At 33.5% G+C, this 22,540-nt stretch overlaps 1 protein-coding gene across 2 annotated transcripts in view; it reads right to left on the reverse strand.

Annotated features, from left to right (window-relative positions):
• The window catches only part of stra6 (signaling receptor and transporter of retinol STRA6), a 38,999-nt gene that overhangs the window by 5,453 nt on the left and 11,006 nt on the right, over window positions 1–22,540 (reverse strand). For both annotated transcript variants that reach the window (XM_073831815.1, XM_073831814.1), the window contains 14 exons: window positions 22,170–22,252; window positions 21,914–22,047; window positions 18,465–18,631; window positions 17,764–17,889; window positions 13,962–14,032; window positions 11,527–11,603; window positions 9,817–9,878; window positions 9,089–9,251; window positions 8,671–8,746; window positions 6,785–6,918; window positions 4,899–5,016; window positions 4,611–4,712; window positions 790–953; window positions 355–492 (listed from right to left, as the gene is read on the reverse strand). In XM_073831815.1, the coding sequence (XP_073687916.1) occupies window positions 355–492; window positions 790–953; window positions 4,611–4,712; window positions 4,899–5,016; window positions 6,785–6,918; window positions 8,671–8,746; window positions 9,089–9,251; window positions 9,817–9,878; window positions 11,527–11,603; window positions 13,962–14,032; window positions 17,764–17,889; window positions 18,465–18,631; window positions 21,914–22,047; window positions 22,170–22,252 (1,615 nt within the window). The remainder of the gene's footprint in view (window positions 1–354; window positions 493–789; window positions 954–4,610; window positions 4,713–4,898; window positions 5,017–6,784; window positions 6,919–8,670; window positions 8,747–9,088; window positions 9,252–9,816; window positions 9,879–11,526; window positions 11,604–13,961; window positions 14,033–17,763; window positions 17,890–18,464; window positions 18,632–21,913; window positions 22,048–22,169; window positions 22,253–22,540) is intronic.

The following is a 22,540-nucleotide window of genomic DNA, read 5'->3' on the forward strand; positions in this document are numbered from 1 at the left end:
TGTGCCTAAAATGTCTGTTATTTTTCAGAAATATATATTTTTAATAACATTCCTTCGAAAACATCCTCATACCTATTTGAAATTAGCTTAAAGCATGTTTTTTTTTTTTTTAACAGGTTGAAGGTTGACTCAGACGGAAACTGTCCTGAAATGCTTGGTTTCCACACACTCCCTGATAAACTTACAGAACAAATTGAATGAGTGCCGCTTTAGAACTAATTCAGACTGAGTTTAGTGTTTTAAAGACTAAAAGCTTTGAGTTTGAGACCAGACTCTGGAACAGGCTGCTCTCCAGCGAATTAGATATAATTACATTGTTATGAACTGAAGTAATAAAGAAATGAAAGCACAGACCTTCTTCAGCGTCTCTCATCCTCTGTACGGTGAGATGGTCCTGGCCTGAGGTTTGCAGCAGGAGCCCACAGAAGGCCTTCATCACGGGGTGAGACTGGCTGACCTCAATCTTCAGGTAATGAGCGTAGCAGCGATATCCTGCAGAGACAAGCAGAGCTGTCAGCACAAACATCTACATACAAATAACAATCACATACAACATAGGACACTATACAGAGGGCTCTCTTATCTGAAGAAGTATAATTTCAGCACGGCACTTTTATCAAAAACATCAGTGTATAGTGAAAGTACAGTTACATTTGATATTTCTATTTGTGTAATTAAAAATCTGGCCTAAGTCTGACTGGATAACTCTTGTTTGAAGCCACAGAAGTATATATAAATGATATATGTATAAATTAATCTGACTCCCAATGCATCACTGTCTAGCTGTACCTGGGTCAAACGGCTCAAAGTTGCGGTTGAGAAGGCTGATGTCCAGACGTCCTAAGTGGACTATGTTGAAAAGAGCAGTGATGACTATCCTCCAAATGCCCAGTATGACACCAACCATGACATTAACCAGAAAGAGCACATAGCTGAGAAGAAACAGACTCCCTCTATGGAGAAAAACAAAAACAAAACAAATGCACATCTAACCTCTATGATTCTTCATGCAAGACATACAGTACCCCTCACATTTCAGCAACCATTTTAGTATATCTTCTCAAGGGACAATACTATAGAAATGAAACTTGGATATATTTTAGAGTAGTCAATGTGCAGCTGCACAGAGCTGCACAGGTTGTTGTTGGGATCCTCTTCCACTCCTCACAGAGCTGCTGGACGTTAGACACATGGTGCTTCTCCACCTTACACTTGACGATGCCCCACAGCTTAATAGGGTTCAGGACTGGAAACATACACGGTTAAAAATAAAGGTTCTTCCAATTATAAAAAGGTAAGAAAGAGAATTGTTCTTTGTGGAACCAAAAATGGTTCTTCTATGGCATCACTTGAAGAACCTTTATTTAAGCATCCTTATTTTAAGAGTGTACTTGGCAACCCAATCACATTCAGCTTCTTCAGCAAGGCAGTTGTCATTTTAGTGGTGTGTTTGGGAACGTTATCATGTTGGAAAACTGCCGTTCGGCCTGGTTTCTGGAGGGAAGTCATCATGTTCTAGTTCAGAATGTACAGTAAATAATGGAATCAATGTTTCTCTCAATGAACTGCAGCTCCTCCGTACCAGCAGCACTCATGCAGCCCCAGACCATGATGCTACCACCACCATGCTTGACTGTAGACAAGACAAAGTTCTCTTGGTACTCCTCACCAGGGCATCGCCACACATGCTGGACACCATCTGAGCCAAATAAGTTTATCTTATAGTCTCATCAGACCACAGGACATGGTTCCAGTAATTCATGCTCTTGGACTTGGTTGTCTTCAGCAAACTGTTTGCTGGCTTTCTTGTGAGTCATTTTCAGATGAGGCTTCCTTTTGGGACGACTCCTATACGACTTGTTGCAGTGTGTGGCGTATGGTCTGAGCACTGACAAGCTGACCTTCTACTTCTGCAACTTTTAAAGCAATGCTGGCAGCACTCATGCATATGTTTTTTGAAGCCAGGTTCTGCACCTTCAGCTTCATTGATTGACTCTTGCAAGGCCTGTTCTGAATGGAACCCATCTTGGAAAACCTCTGTATGACCCTGACCACTGTAGTGTAACTCGGTTTCAGGGTGTAACTAAACCTCTAATAGCCTTGGCCATCTTTGTGGAGAGCAACAATTCTAATGCTCAAATCCTCAGAGAGTTCTTTGCCATGAGATGCCATGTTGAACATCCAGTGGTCAGTATGAGAGAACTGTACTTAAAGCACCTAATTTTAGCTGCTCTAACACAAGATACACAACTTTGTATGGTGCTGTCAAGCAGACCAAAACATAAACCTGACGAATAGGACATGTGGCTTTGCATGGTTAAACAACATATTGCTGTTATCACTTAGGGTGTACTCACTTTTGTTGCCAGCTATTTTGACAATAATGGCTGTATGTTGAGTTATTTTTAGAGGACAGTAATTCTATACTGCTATACAAGCTGCACATTGACTACTCTAAAATAGATCCAAGTTTTAATTTCTAAAGTATTGTCCCTTGAGAAGATATACTAAAATGGTTGCTGAAATGTGAGGGGTGTACCCACTTTTGTGAGATAGTGTATATAAATATATATAGTGCATTACTAATATAACATATTACATCCTCTTTAAAAAAAAAAAAAATATAGCAATACACATAATTGGTAAACATATCAAATGAATACATTTTTTCACTCAAAACCCCCTAAAAATATTAATGTTATATCATTTAATGTGTTAAAAACACTGAATGAAATAATGGAATGAAAGCAAAATTATTATTATTAATAATAATTATTATTATATTTATATATAAATGTGTTTATTTACAACATTGTAATATTATGTATATCCTTTAATATAAATTTATAAATATACTATGTATAACTTTTAAAGTCTTAGGATTTTTAATTCGATTTAATTGTCATATTTTCTGTTATTTTAATTTTAAAAGTTTTAACTGTTTGTTTTTGGACATTTTTAAATGTCTCTACAGTTCTTAGTAATTAATTTTATTTCAGTTTTAGTTGTAGTTATTTTAGAATTTCACGTTCTCAAGAAAACAAATGATTCAATATATATTTTTAGTAATCTTTTTTATCTTGGTTAACTTTTATTTTATTTCAAGTAAATATTTTTTTATTGGTTTTAGTTTTAATTTTAGGTAACAATAATAACCCTGAAAGTGAAAAAAGAAATACCATAAGTAAAGATTTCATTTTTGATGTTTTTTGTTTTTATTTTAATTGTAGGTAACAATTATTTTAGATTATAAACAATAAATAAATAAATACATTTTTATTAAAATAATACAATTTTAAATATTTCAAACACAAATTTGTCTGACTGTACTAACTATAAATAATAATATAATATTTTTAATAAATAGACAAATTTTTATAAATGAGAACTACTAAATAATTAAGAAACAAAAAATAATATTATATTAAAAAAGGCAAATTAATGAAAGCAATAATGTAATTAATAAATGAAAATAAACATACAAGACAATAAACATTTAAGACAGTCTGAAATCAATGTAATTAGCTGCTATAAATTATTTTCATGAAACAATATTATAAAAAAGGCATTACTTTAACAAAAATATTCATAATATTTTTTAGATGTATAACAAAGTTATTAATTCATTATTACAAATATTTGTAAGGATTTAGACTATTTTTGTTTAATAATTATGGTAATTTATAAATTAAAAATGATATTTGTCATTTAACAATATTATAATTATACTATATATAATATATACTTTTGTTTACACAACAGGATTATTAATTATTACAAATATTATATATATAATTTTCATATATTATGTTATTATTATTAATTTCTTTTTTATATTAATGTAATTAGCTATAACAATAAATGAAAATGAAGGCAAAATAATTAATAAATAAAATCATTATATTTATATAATATGTTTATTTAAATATTAAAAACAACACAAATCCACAATATTTAGACTTTCTTATTAAAATTTCCTGGTCTTTTTAAAATTAAATAAATTATTCCACATAATGATTAATTATTATTAATTTATTTTATTATTTATTTATTGTTTTTATAGTTATGTAATTAGCTGTTAAAATAATGTAATATTATTTAATGAGTTTAAAAAATGAATAAAAATAAAAGCAGAATAAATAAAACAATATTTATATAATATAAATGTGTTTTGAAATCTAAATAAAATAACATTTTTCATCTATGATGGATTATTATTGTCTGATAATATACTAACTAAAAAATATTTTTATTTAAAAAAAATGAAAACAACTAAAAAATTGTTATATTAAATAATATACACAATAAGGTATTTAATAATATGTATAATATTATTAAATCATGTAATTGTAAAACTGTTATTAGTAACAATGGTGTTACAAAAATAAAACAGTTTACCATTTAATATCTGAAATGTCTGTTTACATAAAATTCTTCACAACTGTTTTTCAGTTTCAACAATGCACAGAAAGTAATTATGTGTTTATTGTTGGCTGAACAATCATGGCCTACCAGATGGAGAATGTAGATGATAAATCAACATTAAAAGCAAAAAACAGTAAGAGGCAGAACAGGTGTTTTTGCGGTTGCACTATTATGTATATTGGCACCTGTTATTCAGATCTCTTGTTCCTGCGTCCTTTTTGATGAACAGAAACCTGGAGGTCACATGCTGGATCAGCACAGCCACGAACAGCATCAACCAGAAGGGCCTTCAGAGAGAGACACAACATGAGAGTGAGAGCCATCTTAAGAGGCACTTGTCTAAATGCTGGGCTTTATGGCTTATGATGAGAGATGACTGATAGAGGGGCTCTAGTGGAGATTCGTGGCTCGCGGGGTCACGACCCTGCAGTCACAGGGCATGTGATGAGGTCACAGTCATCATCTGAACTCACCACATGTTGGCGATAATGTGGAACAGCATGAGATTGGTTCCATACAGGATGGGGATGATGACGAGGAAGACAGCGAACAGAATGCAGATGAAGAACACCAGAGTCTGGATCACCATGCCTGCATACAATCAGACATGCAGGAGTCATCAAATATGCTCATCTGCACATTTACACTTGACAAAAACTATAAAGAACTATTTGAGATTATTTAGTGAGGTAATAAAAACAAAACACTGAATTAAATAATTAAATGAAAACCAAGTAATTAAATAAAATATATTATATTTAATATAAATGTATGTATTTATTTTTTTTAACATTAAAAATAAAAACACACAAAACACACCCTATTTGCTTTCTTAATAAATGTTCCTGGTCCTTTTTTTTACAATTGTAAACTATATTACAAATCTTTAAATAGAAAAAACAAATAAAACAATAATAAATAAAAATGAAAAAATAAATATTGTATTTATAGAAATAGAAAAAAAAAAAAAAAAAAAACACGACAACAACAGTATAATTAATAGATAAACATTTAAGAAATTTGTTAAGATGGATTTTTCAGCTAATGTACTAACTAGAAATAATATTTTTAATATAGATATAAAAAATTAAAACAAAAATAAAATGAATATAAATAATGAATTTATTAAAAGATAATACTATTTTTAATATATTAAACTAAAATAAAATAAATAAAAATGAATAAACAATTTTTTTTATAAAAAAAACGCACAAAACACCTTATTTTCTTAATAAATGTAATGTAGTAACTGTAAATAATAGTTTTTATATAGATAATAAAAATTTTGAAAACAATAAAATAAAAAAATAAAATAAATATAAAAATGTACTAAATATAAAAACAATGTCAATATAGATATAAAAATTATGAAAACAAAAATGTATAAAATATAGAAAAAAAATAATAATTATAATTAAATACATATAAATACGAACTATAAAACTATAGTAACTATTAAAAAATGAAAAAAGAATAAAATAAAAGAAAATTATAAATAAATACATAAGGTGGGTTTTGTGCTGTTTTTAATAAAAACATGTACTTTATGTATTTATTTATAACAATTTTTTTAAATTTTTTTATTTTAATCTATATTAAAACTATTATTTATAGTTACATTCCCATTATTAAGAAAATAAATAAGGTGTTATTTGGGCTGTTTTTAATAAATAAATGTATTTATTTATATTATTTTTTTATTTTTGTTTTCATAATTTTTTTATACCTATATCAAAACTATTACTTATAGTGCATTTAATTTAAGAAAATAAATTAATAAAAAAACATTTTATTCATTTTCTTAATAAATTTAATGAACTAACTACAAATAATAGTTTTGATATAGGTATAAAAACATAATGAAAACAAATAAATTTATTTTTTAAAAACAGCCCAAATAACACTTTATATATTTTCGTATTAATGGTAATGTACTAACTATAAATAGTAGTTTTAATATAATAATAAATAAATAGAACAGCATAAAAAACACCTTCCTTATTTATTTTCTTAATAAATGTTCCTGGTGTACATAATTCTAAAGATGTTTTTATTTTTAATCAAAATATAATAACTTTCTCCACTTATGATGGAATTTTATTGTCTCTTGATGTACTAACTGTAAATTATAATAATAAATATTATTTAATTATATTTTAATATACAAAAATAATAATAATAATAATAATAATAAACAACAAAAATAATTAACAAATAAATCATATAAATATTGTATTGTAAATGTTAAGAAAGATTCAGATTGTCTCTCTCACACTTGCTATAAGTTCTGCAGAGGGAATGAGAGGAGTCTCAAACAGAAGGGTCTCATGTGCCATACAGTGAATAAACACGCTCTCACCAAGACAGATAAATGCAGCCTGGTAGCTGGTGTAGCCCATCCAGCAGACCAGCGCGGGCCGGGACGGTCTGATGCTCCGGTGGCAGTTATACACATTAAACACGTCTCCTCTGTACAGTCCCTTTAGATTAGACCTGAGTGAACACAGACACAGCCATCAGTACATTACCACACACACACACACACACACACACACACACACACACACACACACACACACACACACACACACACACACACACACACACACACACACACACACACACACACACACACACACACACACACACACACACACAGAGCCTGCAGACATAGAGTACATGTAATGAAGGTGTCTCTTTATGAAAAAGAAAGATGGAACTGCAGGTCACAGAGTCAAACTGCCATTAATGACATTTAAAAACACAATCTGAAAAGTCATTATTTTTAATCTACTATTCCTGACTGTAATTACCTCATTCTCATTAGCAGAGTAAATGATTTTTCCCTGTTTCACCTCCAGCTAACTGTTATTCGTAATAGAACCAGTCAGTTATGATAGTAACAGAAAATTATTAGTAATGCTTTCACATGTGCATGAATGACGGGTGAATGTAAAAGTCAGGAGACATGGGGAGACCAATAAAAAGGATATGTCTGCAAATACGGGGGAAAACGGACAAGGTTATATTTATCATATATTTATCATAATTTTTAATTTGTTTTATTTATTATTTTGTTTATGTTTTTAAATTTTAATTTTATATAAAAGTTTAAAAGTTTTATTTGTTATGTTTTATTATTTTTTCAATGTCTTTAAAGAATTAAATAATTTTAATTAAGTTTTAGTTGTAGTTATTGTAGTATTTCAAGTTTAACAAAAGAGAAAGAAAAAAAAAAGGCAAATTATTAAATATAAACTGAAATAAAATGAATTATTAAAAATATATATTTTATTTTAATTCAAGTAAATATTTTAGTTGTAATTTTAGGTAACACTAATAACCCTGGAAGTGAAAAAAAGAGATAATTATATAAAATAATATAATACATTATAAATACATAAATAAAATAGAAAAAATGACATTTGCTTTTTTGCAAAGATTTTTTTTTTTAAAGGTTTTAGCTTTAGTTTTAATTTTAGGTAACAATAACCTTGGACATGAAGAAAAAAGATAATTATTACAAAATAAAATACATTATAAATGGTAAATAAATTTATTACAATAAAAAAATAAAATTGAAAAACGTACAATTGCTTTATTTTGTAAAGATTGTTTAAGGTTTTAGTTTTAGGTAACATTTTATAATATTTCAAAAATGACAAAAAAGAACTACAATAAAATAAACAAATACATTGTAATACTATAATAAATTATAAATAAAGAAATAAATTTTATACATTTTAATAAAAAAAACAAAAAGTCTAAAAGTAAGTCTTCAGCAATGAAAAAAAAGGAAAACAAATGTTATATTATTATAATATGTATTTTTAACATATTTAATTATTGCAGGTTTGTGTTGAATTTCACAGTTTTAATTCATTTTGAGGAATACTGTATCTGTTTTTTTAGTGAGTGAGATGAATTAATGCATGTTCACATTTATTCTAGAAATAAAGTAACATCTTACAATTTCTCTCAACATGGGGACAGTAGAGCTTTTAATCAATAAATGGGAGGAAAAGTAACTGGCGTTACTTATTTGAAAAAAGTAACTCAGATAAATTCTTGTCAATTAAAAAGTAATGCGTTACTTTACTACTTACTTGGAAAAAGTCATATTATTACATAACTCGCACTACTTGTAATGCGTTACCCCAACACAGCATATCAACAGTAGTGTAGCAGGTGAAATCCATTTTAAAAGCAGGTTAACGTGACTGAATGTGTGTTTGTCAGTCTCACCTGTGCAGGACCATGGACCTCATGAGCATGAGCAGGTTGATAAGGCAGGACAGGGTCACCGCTGACACATAGCAAACTGAAACAAACACAGTCACATGAGCCGGAGAGGTCAGTGTCAGAAACACAAACACACTCTCACAGCCTCAGCACTTTCCTGCTTCACTTCAGCAGTCGGATCTGCTGACCACTTCATTATTCATCTGCTGATTTACATGGCTGTTTAAATGTGTGTGATTCAGGCTCTGCAATGATGCATGCAAACCTCCAGCAGTCTGGATCAATGCACGTGTTTGATAAGCTAACGTATGCCAGCACAGCCATGCAAATGTGGGCTTTCTAATCAGAGATCAGCATTAAACCTGCACTGATCCAGATGACTCCACAATGACTTCAAGAATAATAAGAAATGTCAACTCACTTTCCACACACCACAGATAGTAGATGACAATCCTGACCACCTCCTGACGGTCGTCGGACAGGATGATGTTGAAACCGGCCAACAGGAAGGCGATATTTTCGTCCACTCCTCTACGGACGATGTGTAGCGTGGGCAGCACGCCTGACACCAGTAGGAGCGCCATCTAACAGATCACAAACAATAGACAATGTCTTGAAATAATGCTACATTCAAGGGATAGTTCACCCAAAAATGAAAATTTGATGTTATCTGCTTACCCCCAGGGCATCCAAGATGTAGGTGACTTTGTTTCTTCAGCAGAACACAAACGAAGATTTTTAACTCAAACCGGTGCAGTCTGTTAGTCATATAATGGCAGTGGATGGGCACCAAATCTTTAAAAGTAAACAAAGTAAACTTTAAAAGTGTCTTAGGACATCAATGTATCGTCACGAGCCGCAGGGTGTCATTTGGATTTGTCTGTGCATGTTTTTTTTTACTTTTAAAGGTCTGGTGCCCATCCACTGCCATTATATGGCTGACAGACTGCAGAGGTTTGAGTTAAAAATCTTCATTTGTGTTCTGCTGAAGGAACAAAGTCACTTACATCTTGGATGCCCTGGGGGTAAGCAGATACACATCAAATTTTCATTTTTGGGTGAACTATCCCTTTTAATCAATTAAAAGCACATTTAGATACATTTACACAGAAATAACTCTAAAAACGACTTGTTTATTGAAGTGTTTACCTGATAGAGAGCAATGAACGCCACAAACACAGAGATCGCTAGCTTCAGAGGGAACCTAAAAACTGATGGAAAAGAAACTCCATAAATTAATACATACATTACTGTTCGAATGTTTTGAGGTTGGCAAGTCTCTTATGCTCAACAAGCCTGTTTTTATTTGATTAAAAATACAGCAAAAATGTGAAATACTATTACAATTTAAAATGGCTGACTTCTCATTGAACATGTTTTAAAATGAAATTTATTCCCGTGATGCAAAGCTGAATTTTCAGCATCATTAGTCCAGTCTTCAGTGTCACATGATCCTTCAGAAGTCATTCTAATATGATGATTTGATGCACAAGAAATATAGCACCATGCTAACAACATGCTAGCGACATGACAAGCTAATCATGTTAGAAACATGCTAGCAACATGTTAACAACAGGTTTATGCTAACAATGTGCTAAAACATGCTAGAAATGTGTTAAATAATGTTAAAGCATGTTACTGGTGTGCTAATTCATGCTAACATGTTAAAACATGCTAGCAAATTCTAAACATGCCAGCAACATGCTACCAAAAGGTTAAAAAAGAAACATGGTATCAACATGCTAATCATGCTAAAAAAACGTTATAAACATGGCAACAACATGTTAATCATGCTAACAACGTGTTAAAACATGTTAGTCATGCTAGAAACATGCTAGCAACAAGCTAATCATGCTATCAACATGCTAATCATGTTAGAAACAAGAAACATACTGATGACATGCTAATCAATATGTTAATCATGCTACCAATATGTTAAATCATGTTAGAACATGCTAACAATGTGCTAAAATCGTGCTAATGTTAAAACAGTGTTAATCATGCTAGATACATGTTAGCAACAATGCTAAAAATGTGTTAAAACATGCTAACAATGTTAAATCATGTGAAAATATGCTAACAATGTGTTAAATAATGCTAACATGTTAATACATGCTAGCAATGTGTCAAAACATGTTAGAAACATGCTAATCATGCTAACAACATGCTAATTATATGCTAATAATGTTAGAAAAATGGTATCAACATGCTAATGCTAAAACGTGCTATCAAAATGCTAATCTTGTTAGAAACAAGTTAGAAATAAGTTAATCATGTGAACAATATGGTAAAGCATACTAACAACATATTAAAACATGTGAGCAATGGGTTAAATTATGCTAGAAACATGCTACCAACATGTTAATGATGTTATAAACAAGCTAGCAACATGCAAGTAACATGTTAGTCATGCTAGAAACAAGCTAGCAACAAGTTAATCTTGTTAGAAACAAGTTAGCAACAAGCTAATAATGCTAAAACATGCTACCAACATGCTAATCATGTTAGAAACAAGCTAGAAACATACCAATGACATGCTAATCAATGTTAATCATGCTCGAAACAAGCTAGCAACATGTTAGCAATGTTATCAACATGTTAATAATGCTAACAGTGTGTTAAAACATGTTAGAAATGTCAAATCATGTTTAAACATGGTAACAATGTGGTAAATCATTCTAAAAACATGCCAATCATGTTAACAACATGCTAATCATGCTAGTAACATGTTAATCATAAAAAAGAATAAAAGAAGCTTACTGACCCCAAACTTTTGGACTGTAATGTATATATATATTTTTGACCTGCTACTACTTTTTATCTTTAGGTTTTTGAGAAGAATTAACATGTGATAGTTACCATCCTCTGGTGTGTAGAAGTAAGACTTTGCAGCATCTCTGAGTCTTTCAAATAGTTTGGGTTTTGATGCGCTTGAACTACAAAAGCAAGAGATCAGAAGAAAACATTTAATATACAACAATTGAATATAATTGTAAAATAACACCCCTTTATATTCTTTCAAATGCACAATTAGACATTTAATGGATGCTTTTCTCTAAAGAAACTTACAGTACATGTATTACAGGTTCAGTCGCCCTTTACACAACGGCTTTTAATGGGATTCGAACCTACAACCTTTGACCAACCAGTCTAAACCTCATGATATGATGTATCTGAAGCTTGTCTATATATTAGTCAACACTTGAAGTGGATCAAAACCTTTCATCAAAGTTGTCCTAAAACAAACACAATATCCGTTCTTGTCTTAGGACAACTTTGATGAACTTTTTTGATCCCCTTTAAATGTTGACTACTGTGCATTCCTTCCTACACACAATTGCTGTCTTATCAATGGATATTTCCCTTCATTATGCTGCGTTCCCATGTCATACCGACACAAAGGAGCTTCCACGCAACAGGAAACATTTCCTCACATGGCTCACACGACTATATTCAATGACATTTCAGATGCTCAGTATATTTTTGCATAAAAAAAGATCAACATCTGTACAGTACAGACAGACTGAATGGCATTAGACTCTGGGATAGTGGTGGATCACTATCTATCTACCAATCTTTGCATAAGTGGATTTACAGTAGGTGTGATTCACCGCCTGTCAATGGAAATGAGGAAGGAAGTGGTCTATGGACAATTTCCCATCTACCTGGCTATTGTACAGTAGATACAGTGGTGTGAAAAAAGTGTTGGCCACCATTCCTGATTTTTTATTTTTTTGCATGTTTGTCACACTTTAATGTTTCAGATCAACTATCAAATTTATATTTTAAATCAAAGGCAACACAAGATGCAGTTTTTTTTAATTAAGTTTTTTTTTATGATGGGAAAATAAAATTCTGTGTGAAAAAGTGTTTGCCCCCTAAACTTAACTGGTTGGGCCACCCTTAGCTGCAACAACTGCAATCAAGCGTGTGCGATAACTTGCAATGAGTCTGTTACAGCGCTGTGCAGGAATTTCGGCCCACTCATCTTGGCAGAATCGTTGTAATTCAGCCACATTGGAGGGTTTTTGAGCATGAACCGCCCTTTTAGGTTCATGCCACAGCATCTCAACAGGATTCAGGTCAGGACTTTGACTAGGCCACTCCAGAGTCTTCATTTTGTTTTTCTTCAGCCTTTCAGAGGTGGATTTGCTGGTGTGTTTTGGATCATTGTCCTGCTGCAGAACCCAAGTTCGCTTCAGCTTGAGGCCACAAACAGATGGCTGGACATTGTCCTTCAGGATTTTTGGTAGACAGCAGAATTCATGGTTCCATTTATCACAGCATGTCTTCCAGGTCCAGAAGCAGCAAAACCGCCCCAAACCATCACACTTCCACCACCATATTTTACTGTTGGTATGTTCTTTTTCTAAAATGCTGTGTTACTTTTATGTCAGATGTAATGGGACACACACCTTACAAAAAGTTCAACTTTTGTCTCGTCAGTCCACAGAGTATTTTCCCAAAAGTCTTGGGGATTATCAAGATGTGTTCTGCCAAAACTGAGACGAGCCTTTATGTTCTTTTTACTCAGCAGCGGTTTTCGTCTTGGAACTCTGCAAAGCAGGCCATTTTTGCCCAGTCTCTTTCTAATGGTGGAGTCACGAACACTGACCTTAAAAGGCAAGTAAAGCCTGCAGTTCTTTAGATGTTGTTGTGGGGTCTTTTGTGACCTCTTGGATGAGTCGTCGCTGCGCTCTTGGGGTAATTTTGGTCGGCCGGCCACTCCTGGCAAGGTTCACCACTGTTCCATGTTTTCGCCATTTGTGGATAATGGCTCTCACTGTGGTTCGCTGGAGTCCCAAAGCTTTAGAAATGGCTTTATAACCTTTTCCTAACTGATAGATCTCAATTACTTTCTTTCTCATTTGTTCCTGAATTTCTTTGGATCTCAACATGATGTGTAGCTTTTGAGGATCTTTTGGTCTACTTCACTTTGTCAGGCAGGTCCTGTTAAAGTGATTTCTTGATTGTGAACAGGTGTGGCAGTAATCAGGCCTGGGTGGCTAGAGAAACTGAACTCAGGTCTGATAAACCACAGTTATGTTTTAACGGGGGGGGGGGGGCATGTGGGTTTGGATTTTTTTCCCTTTATAAAAAACCCCTTCATTTTGTGTTTACTTGTGTTATCTTTAATTAATATTTAAATTTGTTTGATGATCTGAAACATTAAAGTGTGACACACATCCAAAAAAAAAAAAAAAAAAAAAAATCAGGAAGGGGGCCAACACTTTTTCACACCACTGTATATGGTTACTTTATTACCATTGGGTGTCCATGTAAATATGAATCACCTGATTTTGCTGGGTTTTTTCTTCTTGAGAATCTTCTTCACATAATCCCGATAATAACTGCTACTAAGGTCCTGCAAGAAAGTTTTGTTTCGTTAATACAAAAATTAAAATCTAGGTCGCATTGTTTACTCACATGGGCACTTATTTCATCCGAACGCATTCGTCATAGCGATTATAGCTGCATAACACTGGCATTGTGCATTTCCTATAGGAAAACAACACTGTGTTTGTGTAATGTGCTCTGTGAGTCAAACATAACCCAATCCCACTGAGCTGCTTACGATGATTAGAGCTCTGGAATGCAGGTGCCGAGTTTACGAACTCCCCTCTTTCCCTTCAATGCTGCTAAGACCCTTCATTATGAATTAACACAGCGGCGCTTAACTGGCAGGTCGTGACCCGAAAATGGGTCACAGGTCTGTTGTAACAGGGTCGCTTACAGTACAGCAGAGGAAAAACAATGATAAATCCCATTTTTTTAAAATCTAGTTTAAAACGCATGCCAAGTATTCATAATGGTTTAATGTCGATTTAAAAATTTTAATGCTGTGTTCAAGTAATGTTGGTAAAAATTAAAGGGATAGGTAGGGTTACCACTTTTAATACCCAAAAATAAGGGACGCATTCGGGGGGGGGGGGGGGGGGTCATATGAGTTGTGCATATAATATGGGACGTCCTGAATAAGAACTGATCATTGTTTTTTTCTACTTTTTAGAAATGGGGTCTATATACCCAGTTAAAATGTAATAATGTCCCATATCTCAAAAATGCTGCAGTAAAAAGGTTTCATATGAGTTTTGCATATAATATGGGACGTCCTGAATAAGAACTGATCATTGTTGTAATTTTTTTCTACTTATTAGACTCTAAAGTCTAATAATGTCCCATTTCTCAGAAAAGAACCGTCAAGTACACCAATAAATAAAACGGATATTAAAGCAGAAATGCAAATAAATAAGTAAGTAAAAATTCACGAGCATTTTGTAGTATTATCTCTCAGTCCTGGGCGTCTAAATGAAAAGCGCTCTGCAAGCGCGTTCTCTCTGTGTTGTTTCTGAAACTACCGTAATCACTGTAACATGCGCGCACACTTAAAATCAATCGCGGCTGGCTTGACCGTGTTTTTCTGAACCGCGGCTGGCTTTGCCGCAGTGATTATTTGCATGAGACGCTGCTTTAAAAAAAATTATAAAAAACACGGGACAAAACCCGTCCCGTATTGATTCAAAACGGGACGCGCAATTTCATTCTCAAATACGGGACGATTCCGTATTTTAAGGGACGGGTGGCAACCCTAGGGATAGGCCACCCAAAAATGAAAATGACCCCATGATTTGCTCACCTTGAAGCAATCCTAGGTGTATGTGAGATTTTGTCTTTCAGACAAATACAACTGAGTTTTATTAAAAAATGTCCTGGCTCTTCCAACGTTTATAATGGCAGTGAATGGGATTTTGATGGCCAATAAAGTGCATCCATCCATCATAATAAGTGCTCCACACGGCTCCGAGGAGTTAATAAATTCCTTCTGAAGTGAATCAATGTGCTTGTGTAAGAAAAGTATCCAAACTTTATAAAATCATCATCTGCTAGAACGCCACTTTCTCGTGAACACACGAGAGTTAGAAATTACGGTTTATAAAGTTTTAAATACAAATATATTTCTTACACAAACACATCAGTTCGCTTCAGAAGGCCTTTTTTTTTTTATCTCCCTGGAGCGGTGTGGAGCACTTTTTATGATGGATGGATGCGCTTTATTTTGTTTCAGAATCTCAACAGCCATTTACTGCCATTATAAAGCTGGAAAGAGCCAGGACAATGTTTTTTTAATATAACTCCGATTGTATTAGTCTGAAAGAAGAAAGTCATATACACCTAGGATGGCTTGAGGGTGAGTAAATCATGGGGTCATTTACATTTTTGGGTTAACTATCCTTTTCATTTTAATTTTTTTTTATTAGTTTAGGTAAAGGGTAAAAAGAACTTTGTTTTTTTCTTTCTTTTTTTTTTTTTTTTTTACAAATCTCATCAATTTTTAATTAATAAATATTTAATTTTGAGGGAGCTGAAAATCATTGAACGTAATTAGATTATGCCAGAATTTCAAAAGTTTACATACACCTTGAAGAATCTGAAAAGTGTTAATCATTAAAAAAAAAAATAATAATAATAAAAGGGATCATACAAAATGCATGTTTACTTAGTACTGACCTGAATGAGATATTTCACATAAAAGATGTTTACATATAGTTTATATTACATATAGTTTGAATTTATAAAAATACAAAATGCTCACTGATGCTTCAGAAGGAAACACAATGCATTAAGAGAAACTCTTTAAATTTGAAGATCAGGGTAAATTTGACTTTTGTCTTCTGTGAAACAGTATCGCCTGTAGCTTTTGAAGGGTAGTACTAAATAAAAGATAACTGATATTCAGGCAAAATTCTGTTCAAACGTTTTCACCCCCCAGCTCTTTGCATTGTGTTTCCTTCTGAAGCATCAGTGAGTGTTTGAAACTTCTGTAATAGTTGCATATGAGTCCCTCAGTGTGAAAAGATGGATCTCAAAATCATACAGTCATTGTTGGAAAGGGTTCAAATACACAAAAATGCTGAAAAACCAAAAGAATTTGTGGGATCTGAGGGATTTTTCTGAAGAACAGCAGGAAGTTTAATTGTTCAGGACAAACAAGGGACTATCACTAAAAGAAAATAAAAAAAAATAAAATAAAATAAAATAAAATAAAAAAACAGCTGTGGATCATTCATGTAACACAGTATTAAGAATCAAGTGTATGTAAACTTTTGAACCGTTTAATTATTTTCTCTTGTTGACTATATGTAAAATATCTTATTCAGGTCAGTACTAAATAACATGCATTTTGTACAATCCTTCTTATTTTGGTAAAATAATTAACATTTTGCAGATTCTGCAAGGTGTATGTAAACTTTTGACTTCAACTGTATATAATTCTCTATAGCAATATTTTATATATTATCTATATATTTATTATGATATCAGAACAGTTGTACAGCATTGTATGACATTTTAGACAGATTTCCTTTTTCATCAAGAGACTTTGGTTACAAATATCACAAATGACTAATTCATGATTTATTCATTTTTGGGGAAGCTGACATTTTACAACCTAAACTAACCTTTCAAATATTAATAAGTAGAGCAGTCTTGCAGTCTTATATATTTAAATATACATGCATGGGTCAAGGACAAGATGTCCCAATTTGGTGATCACATCAAATTACATTTACAAAAGTGATTTTATATAAAAAGAAAGCATATAATATACAAGTAAAGTGCGTACTTTAATGTGTCAAATAACTTTGTGAAAATAAAACATTTAAAATATGAGTAAAATAATGTTTCATTGTGATTCAGCATAACAGACAGATATTTATGTAAACACATTGTATGAGTCAAAATTATCGATTCTTCTTTTAAACCAAAAATCATTAGGATATTGAGTAAACATCATGTGCCATGAAGATATTTTGTAAATTTCTTACCATAAATATATTAAAAAATAATTTTTAATTAGTAATATGCATTGCTAAGACTTCATTTGGACAACTTTAAAGGTGATTTTCTCAAATGTTTTGGCACCCTCAGATTCCAGATTTTCAGTTGTATCTCGGTCAAATACTGTCCTATCCTAACAAAACATACATCAATGGAATCTCAACTTTAAACAATTGACCCTTATGATCTTATGACTTTATATAGCTTTTTCCCCTTTATTAAACTCTCAGGACAGTTGTATCATCTTGACGGTCTCACCTCAGAGGCATTGCTCGTCTCTGTATTCTGTAAGCCCTTGAACAGAAGCAGCGGATACTGGAAACTAAGAAAAGCCAGACAGGCAATCTGAGGAAGGCTGCTGAACAGTGCATAGTACTTATAGATCTGCAGACAAGGACAAAAACAGACAAATCAATGTCAAATAACATCAAATGCTTGCAGTCGTTTGTCTGGCTATATTACCCACCCATATTCTGTGCAAATCAATAACGAAATTTCACTCAAAGCTAACAAGGCCTTCTTTATTTTGCCTTAAAAATAATCAAATGGCTTTCAGCATGAACCCAGTCAGCCAGCTTGAACGGTTTGATTCTTTCGTTTTTGTTTGTGGCAGGCAGTGCAATCAAACAACTAGAATAGTTTCATTTTATAGTGTATTTTGTGTAACACAGTACTTTTTCTTTAGCTCTGACAGAAACTAAAGTGATTAACTGAAGCAAAGCTCCACAGTGAGATCCTAAGAAGCAGAACTAATTGTTTTGAGGTTTGAGTATTTGTTTAGCAGATGTGAGGACAATGAGAACAAAACGGAGGGCTGATGGGATGAGGTTAATGAACTTAAGCTGCATCTGAAAGTCTTACTCAACACACAGTGGGAAAGTGAAGTAAGAGCCTAGACAACTTATGCTTATACGCTACAAGTGATGTTTTAGATTCATATATCCATGATTAAGTTGTACCTGTGGCGTTTTGGGACAGTCCACCTTCTGCCAGACCAGAACTCCAAAGTGTGTCCATGACAGCAGGCTGCCCAAGACGTAACCCACCTTGTTATGCAGCGTACCGCAGGCCAGAAGAGGATAGTACAATGCAGGATAGTACAACAGAGCCAGGATCAGCCAGAACTCTAGACAAAGAATAAAACAAAATAGTCCAGTTAAACATGTCTGTGCTCTAAACTGAATCTAGCATAAAAGAGCACTACTGTCTATACTTGCTTATAAATAGTGATGGGTCCAGGGGGTTAAAGGAGGCTTGAAATCGAAAATATTTATGTTCAAACCTGCAATGGAATGATTATCCATCCAGCCTTTAACAGTTAAAGGGATAGTACATTCAAAAATAATTAAGTCACCCTCAAGTCATTCTAGATATTTTTTAAATTTTCATCTTTATTAAACCCCAGGAACCATGTGGAGTATTTTTTGTGATGGATAGAGGCATTTTTTTGGCCTTCAAAATCTCAACACCCATTTACTGACATTAAAAAGCTTATAAGAGCCAGGACATTTTTTTTTTATATAACTCTGATTGTATACACCTAGGGACGGCTTGAGGGTGAGGTTCTTAAAGTTTAAATATTCTATCTAATGCACTTTGAGAGCTCAAAATAAAGAGCTCCAATCCATGTTCTTAACTAAGAAAACTTTCAGAAAGAAGTCAGTGAATTGACTTGTACCTGAACTTTAAAGGGGACTCAACTCTCTTTTTATATTTGTGATATACTGTCTCAGTCTAAATTACATTCACACTGGTGTTTTAGGAAGTCAAACAAATTAGAATATGATAATAATAAAACCAGTGACAGTAATAGCCATATATTGTAAATTAACCGCACTGTAAAATTTATATTTCATAGGTTATTTTTGCTTTACACTATAGTGGGGAAATTACAATACTTCTTGCTTAATTTCTACACTCGAAAGAGATGTTTTGTATTTGGACTCCAGTAACGTTACCCATTTAAACGCTTAGCTGTCGGCAATTCATACTGCACTTTTAAGCTTGTATTTTGACGGAAATGGTAGTAGAGCTTTTATTTTGACCGAAAACTCCAGCTTCAGTAAAAAACAGGCTTACAAAAATGCGTCTCAATACAAATCTAGTGAAATGCTGTAATCATGCCAAGAAAATAAAGCATAACTGGTGGCTGTTGCGTTCCTAAACGTGCACTAATCTCACAGCACATGCAATAAAAGTGTTCACTGCATTTATTCACTATGAACTGAGCCGTTCTGAAGCGCAGAAAACACCAGATCATGAGCTGATTGCGTGAATGAAGTGCACGTTTCGCCTTGAAACCCGGCAAGAACAGACTTTATTAAAGAATTAAGCTATTTTTGTTTGACAGATACTGTCCCATAAAAGACCTATTGTTTCATATTGTCATGTGACCACGATAATATCGAGACAGTTTTGCTAACGTGATACCACCATATTGATAATATTGTTACATCCCTATTCTTTAGCGTTGCTTTTTTGTGTTAAGAAAAAAAAAAAAAAAAACAAAAAAAAACACAGCTTTTGAATGAGGTAATAAATGACTATTTTCACTTTTCCTGTTATCCTCTGATTGCAGATTTGCAGGACTGTCCCTGAAGTGCACTGTAAGTTACTTTAAAGTAAAATGTTTGCTACTTAACCATATGCTTTTTAAACCGTGGTAAGAACAAAAATGTCATATGAGCCAAAAAGAGGAAAATAACAATAGTGGCCCATCAACACTAACTCACTTACAGTATTAAAGCACCAAATAGTTACATAATGCAAACACAGCCTTGTCTGAAACCCTGTTTGCTAAAGAAACAAAAAATGCAGGCGATAATCCAATTACAAAACCCAACTAAGGAGGACCAGCAGTTCAGAGAAAGAAAAAAAAAAAGATCAGGTAGGGTGCTACTTTTCATCCTCTTGTGTGAACTGAGTCTAGCTTGGATAGCTGCCATCTTGTGAATAGAGAGAGTGTTCATTTGATAGCACCAGTGAAGGGTGAGCCACTGTACCCCTCCAAACTGATGAATTTCCCAAAGTCTTTGGTGGCCCGAAGCCTTTGATTTACATTTTGATATAAAAGAATGTTTTCCTTTTCAATCTCTACAGAATTGAATCTTAAAAACATTGCCATAAATGATCATTCTTGACCAAATTGGGTTTAAAGGGATAGTTCACCAAAAAATTAAATGTTCCAAACCCCTACGACTTTCATTCAGTTTAGAAGAAAAAAAAATTAAAGGGTCATCGGATGCAAAACTCAATTTTAAATCTTGTTTGAACATTAATGTGTGTTGGCAGTTTGTGTACACACCCACCCTACAATGATACATATCCACCCAGTGGTATTTTATTAATCTTTAAAAGGAAGATCCCCTTTTAAAAATCAGGTTATTCTCAGCTTCTTGCCAGTGTGTCGGCCACTTCCACAATAGTTGATTGACATGAGCGTCTTACCTTAGACCTGCCCTCACCGAGCTGAAACAGTCCGACTCCGACCGCCATTGTGTGACTCAGGTGCAGGGGAAGACAAGAATCTCTCTGATTGAGCGATTGAGGTGTTCTGTTGTTGGATGTAATAATGAACATAGCAGTAGTCATTTACTCCTGACATCTGAGCCGCTGAAGACGCAGAGGATTAACGTTACTTTCGTTTTTTGAAAGGAAAGCGCCGATCCCGATCTACATATGCATCTATGTTCGTGTGAATCATTCGTGATGCAGCTTCACCCACAGCAGAAGTGAGTATAAGGCTTTTTTATGCATCTTTGCAAATGGCCTTTCTTATTAATGTGCTAGTTAGCAAGTTTCACAGCTAAATGCAGCTAAAGTAAACATTACGGCTCGTTATCCCACGGCAGAGAGGGGCGGGGCGAGCAGAGCTCATTAGCATTTAAAGGAACAATGCAACAGAATAGCTCGCTCTAAAAAGGGCTGATTTTGACAAGGTAAAAAGAGTGTTTATGCTACCATTGAGAAATTTTCACCAAAGTATGTTATAGACTTCTCATTAAAACCCTAAAGAATCATATCAACTTCCATCCGATGACCCCTTCAAGATATTTCCAAAGAAACCCTATTTGCGTTGGTGTCTATGGAGGGTCAGAAAGCTCTTGTATTTCATCAAAAATATCTTAATTTGTGTTCTGAAGATGAACAAAGGCCTTATGGGTTTGGAACGACATGGGAGTGAGCAATTAATGACAGAATTTTCATTTTTGGGTGAACTGTCTCTTTAAGTGCACAATGGTGGTGACTAATAGTTCATTTCTAGCAGTAATCAAACAAATAACCTTCTGTTTTCTGGTCCTAAGTCTTAACCACTACACCACATCATAAAATGAAGCATAAAAACTGCCATAATCACACTATAAATGCATTTCACCACTCCACGAAGTACGAAATTGAGTCACAGTACCTTTGTTCACAATGTCTTTAGTGAATGGAAGTGGATGGTGACTGAGGACCATGCCAACCAGCTTGCAGAAGAGAACGCCGTACACCGCTACAGCAAGGCCCTTGTGTTGTGTGTGGTCTAAAAAGTTTACTGGGCTGAAGAAAAGACCAGAAACAAGAATTATAAATGACTACAAAATAATTATGAGATTACATGGGCTACTGGATAAATTAGCATGTTGCTGGGTCATTTTTTTATTGACAGATGACAAACTGACCTGAGTAAACCTGTAAGTCCTCTCTGATTGTCACCCAGCTTCTGTCGTCTGGCCAGGATGGCGAGAACCAGCATGACCACCAGCTTTTGGACATAAAGAGAGGACAATTTGTCAGTCTAACAAACCTCTAAAGGCCCACCGTAGACAGGTGCAGCTGGGACTTTGACCTTTTATTAACCCCTTCTGCTTCACAGCTTCTCAGTTCAAATAAAACCATAGACCCCTATGAAACAAGGGCAGAATCAATTTCCAAAGACGTTGCCTGTGTTTCTGGTATGAGCTCAGGCCTGGAATCAGTGACCTGCAGTGACCTGTAACACTTTCAGGAAATTTCATGGCCAAAGGTGACATCTGAGTCCACATGGGTTCAT

The sequence above is a fragment of the Garra rufa genome, chromosome 25, assembly GCF_049309525.1.
Source record: "Garra rufa chromosome 25, GarRuf1.0, whole genome shotgun sequence".
NCBI classification, from domain to species: domain Eukaryota; kingdom Metazoa; phylum Chordata; class Actinopteri; order Cypriniformes; family Cyprinidae; genus Garra; species Garra rufa.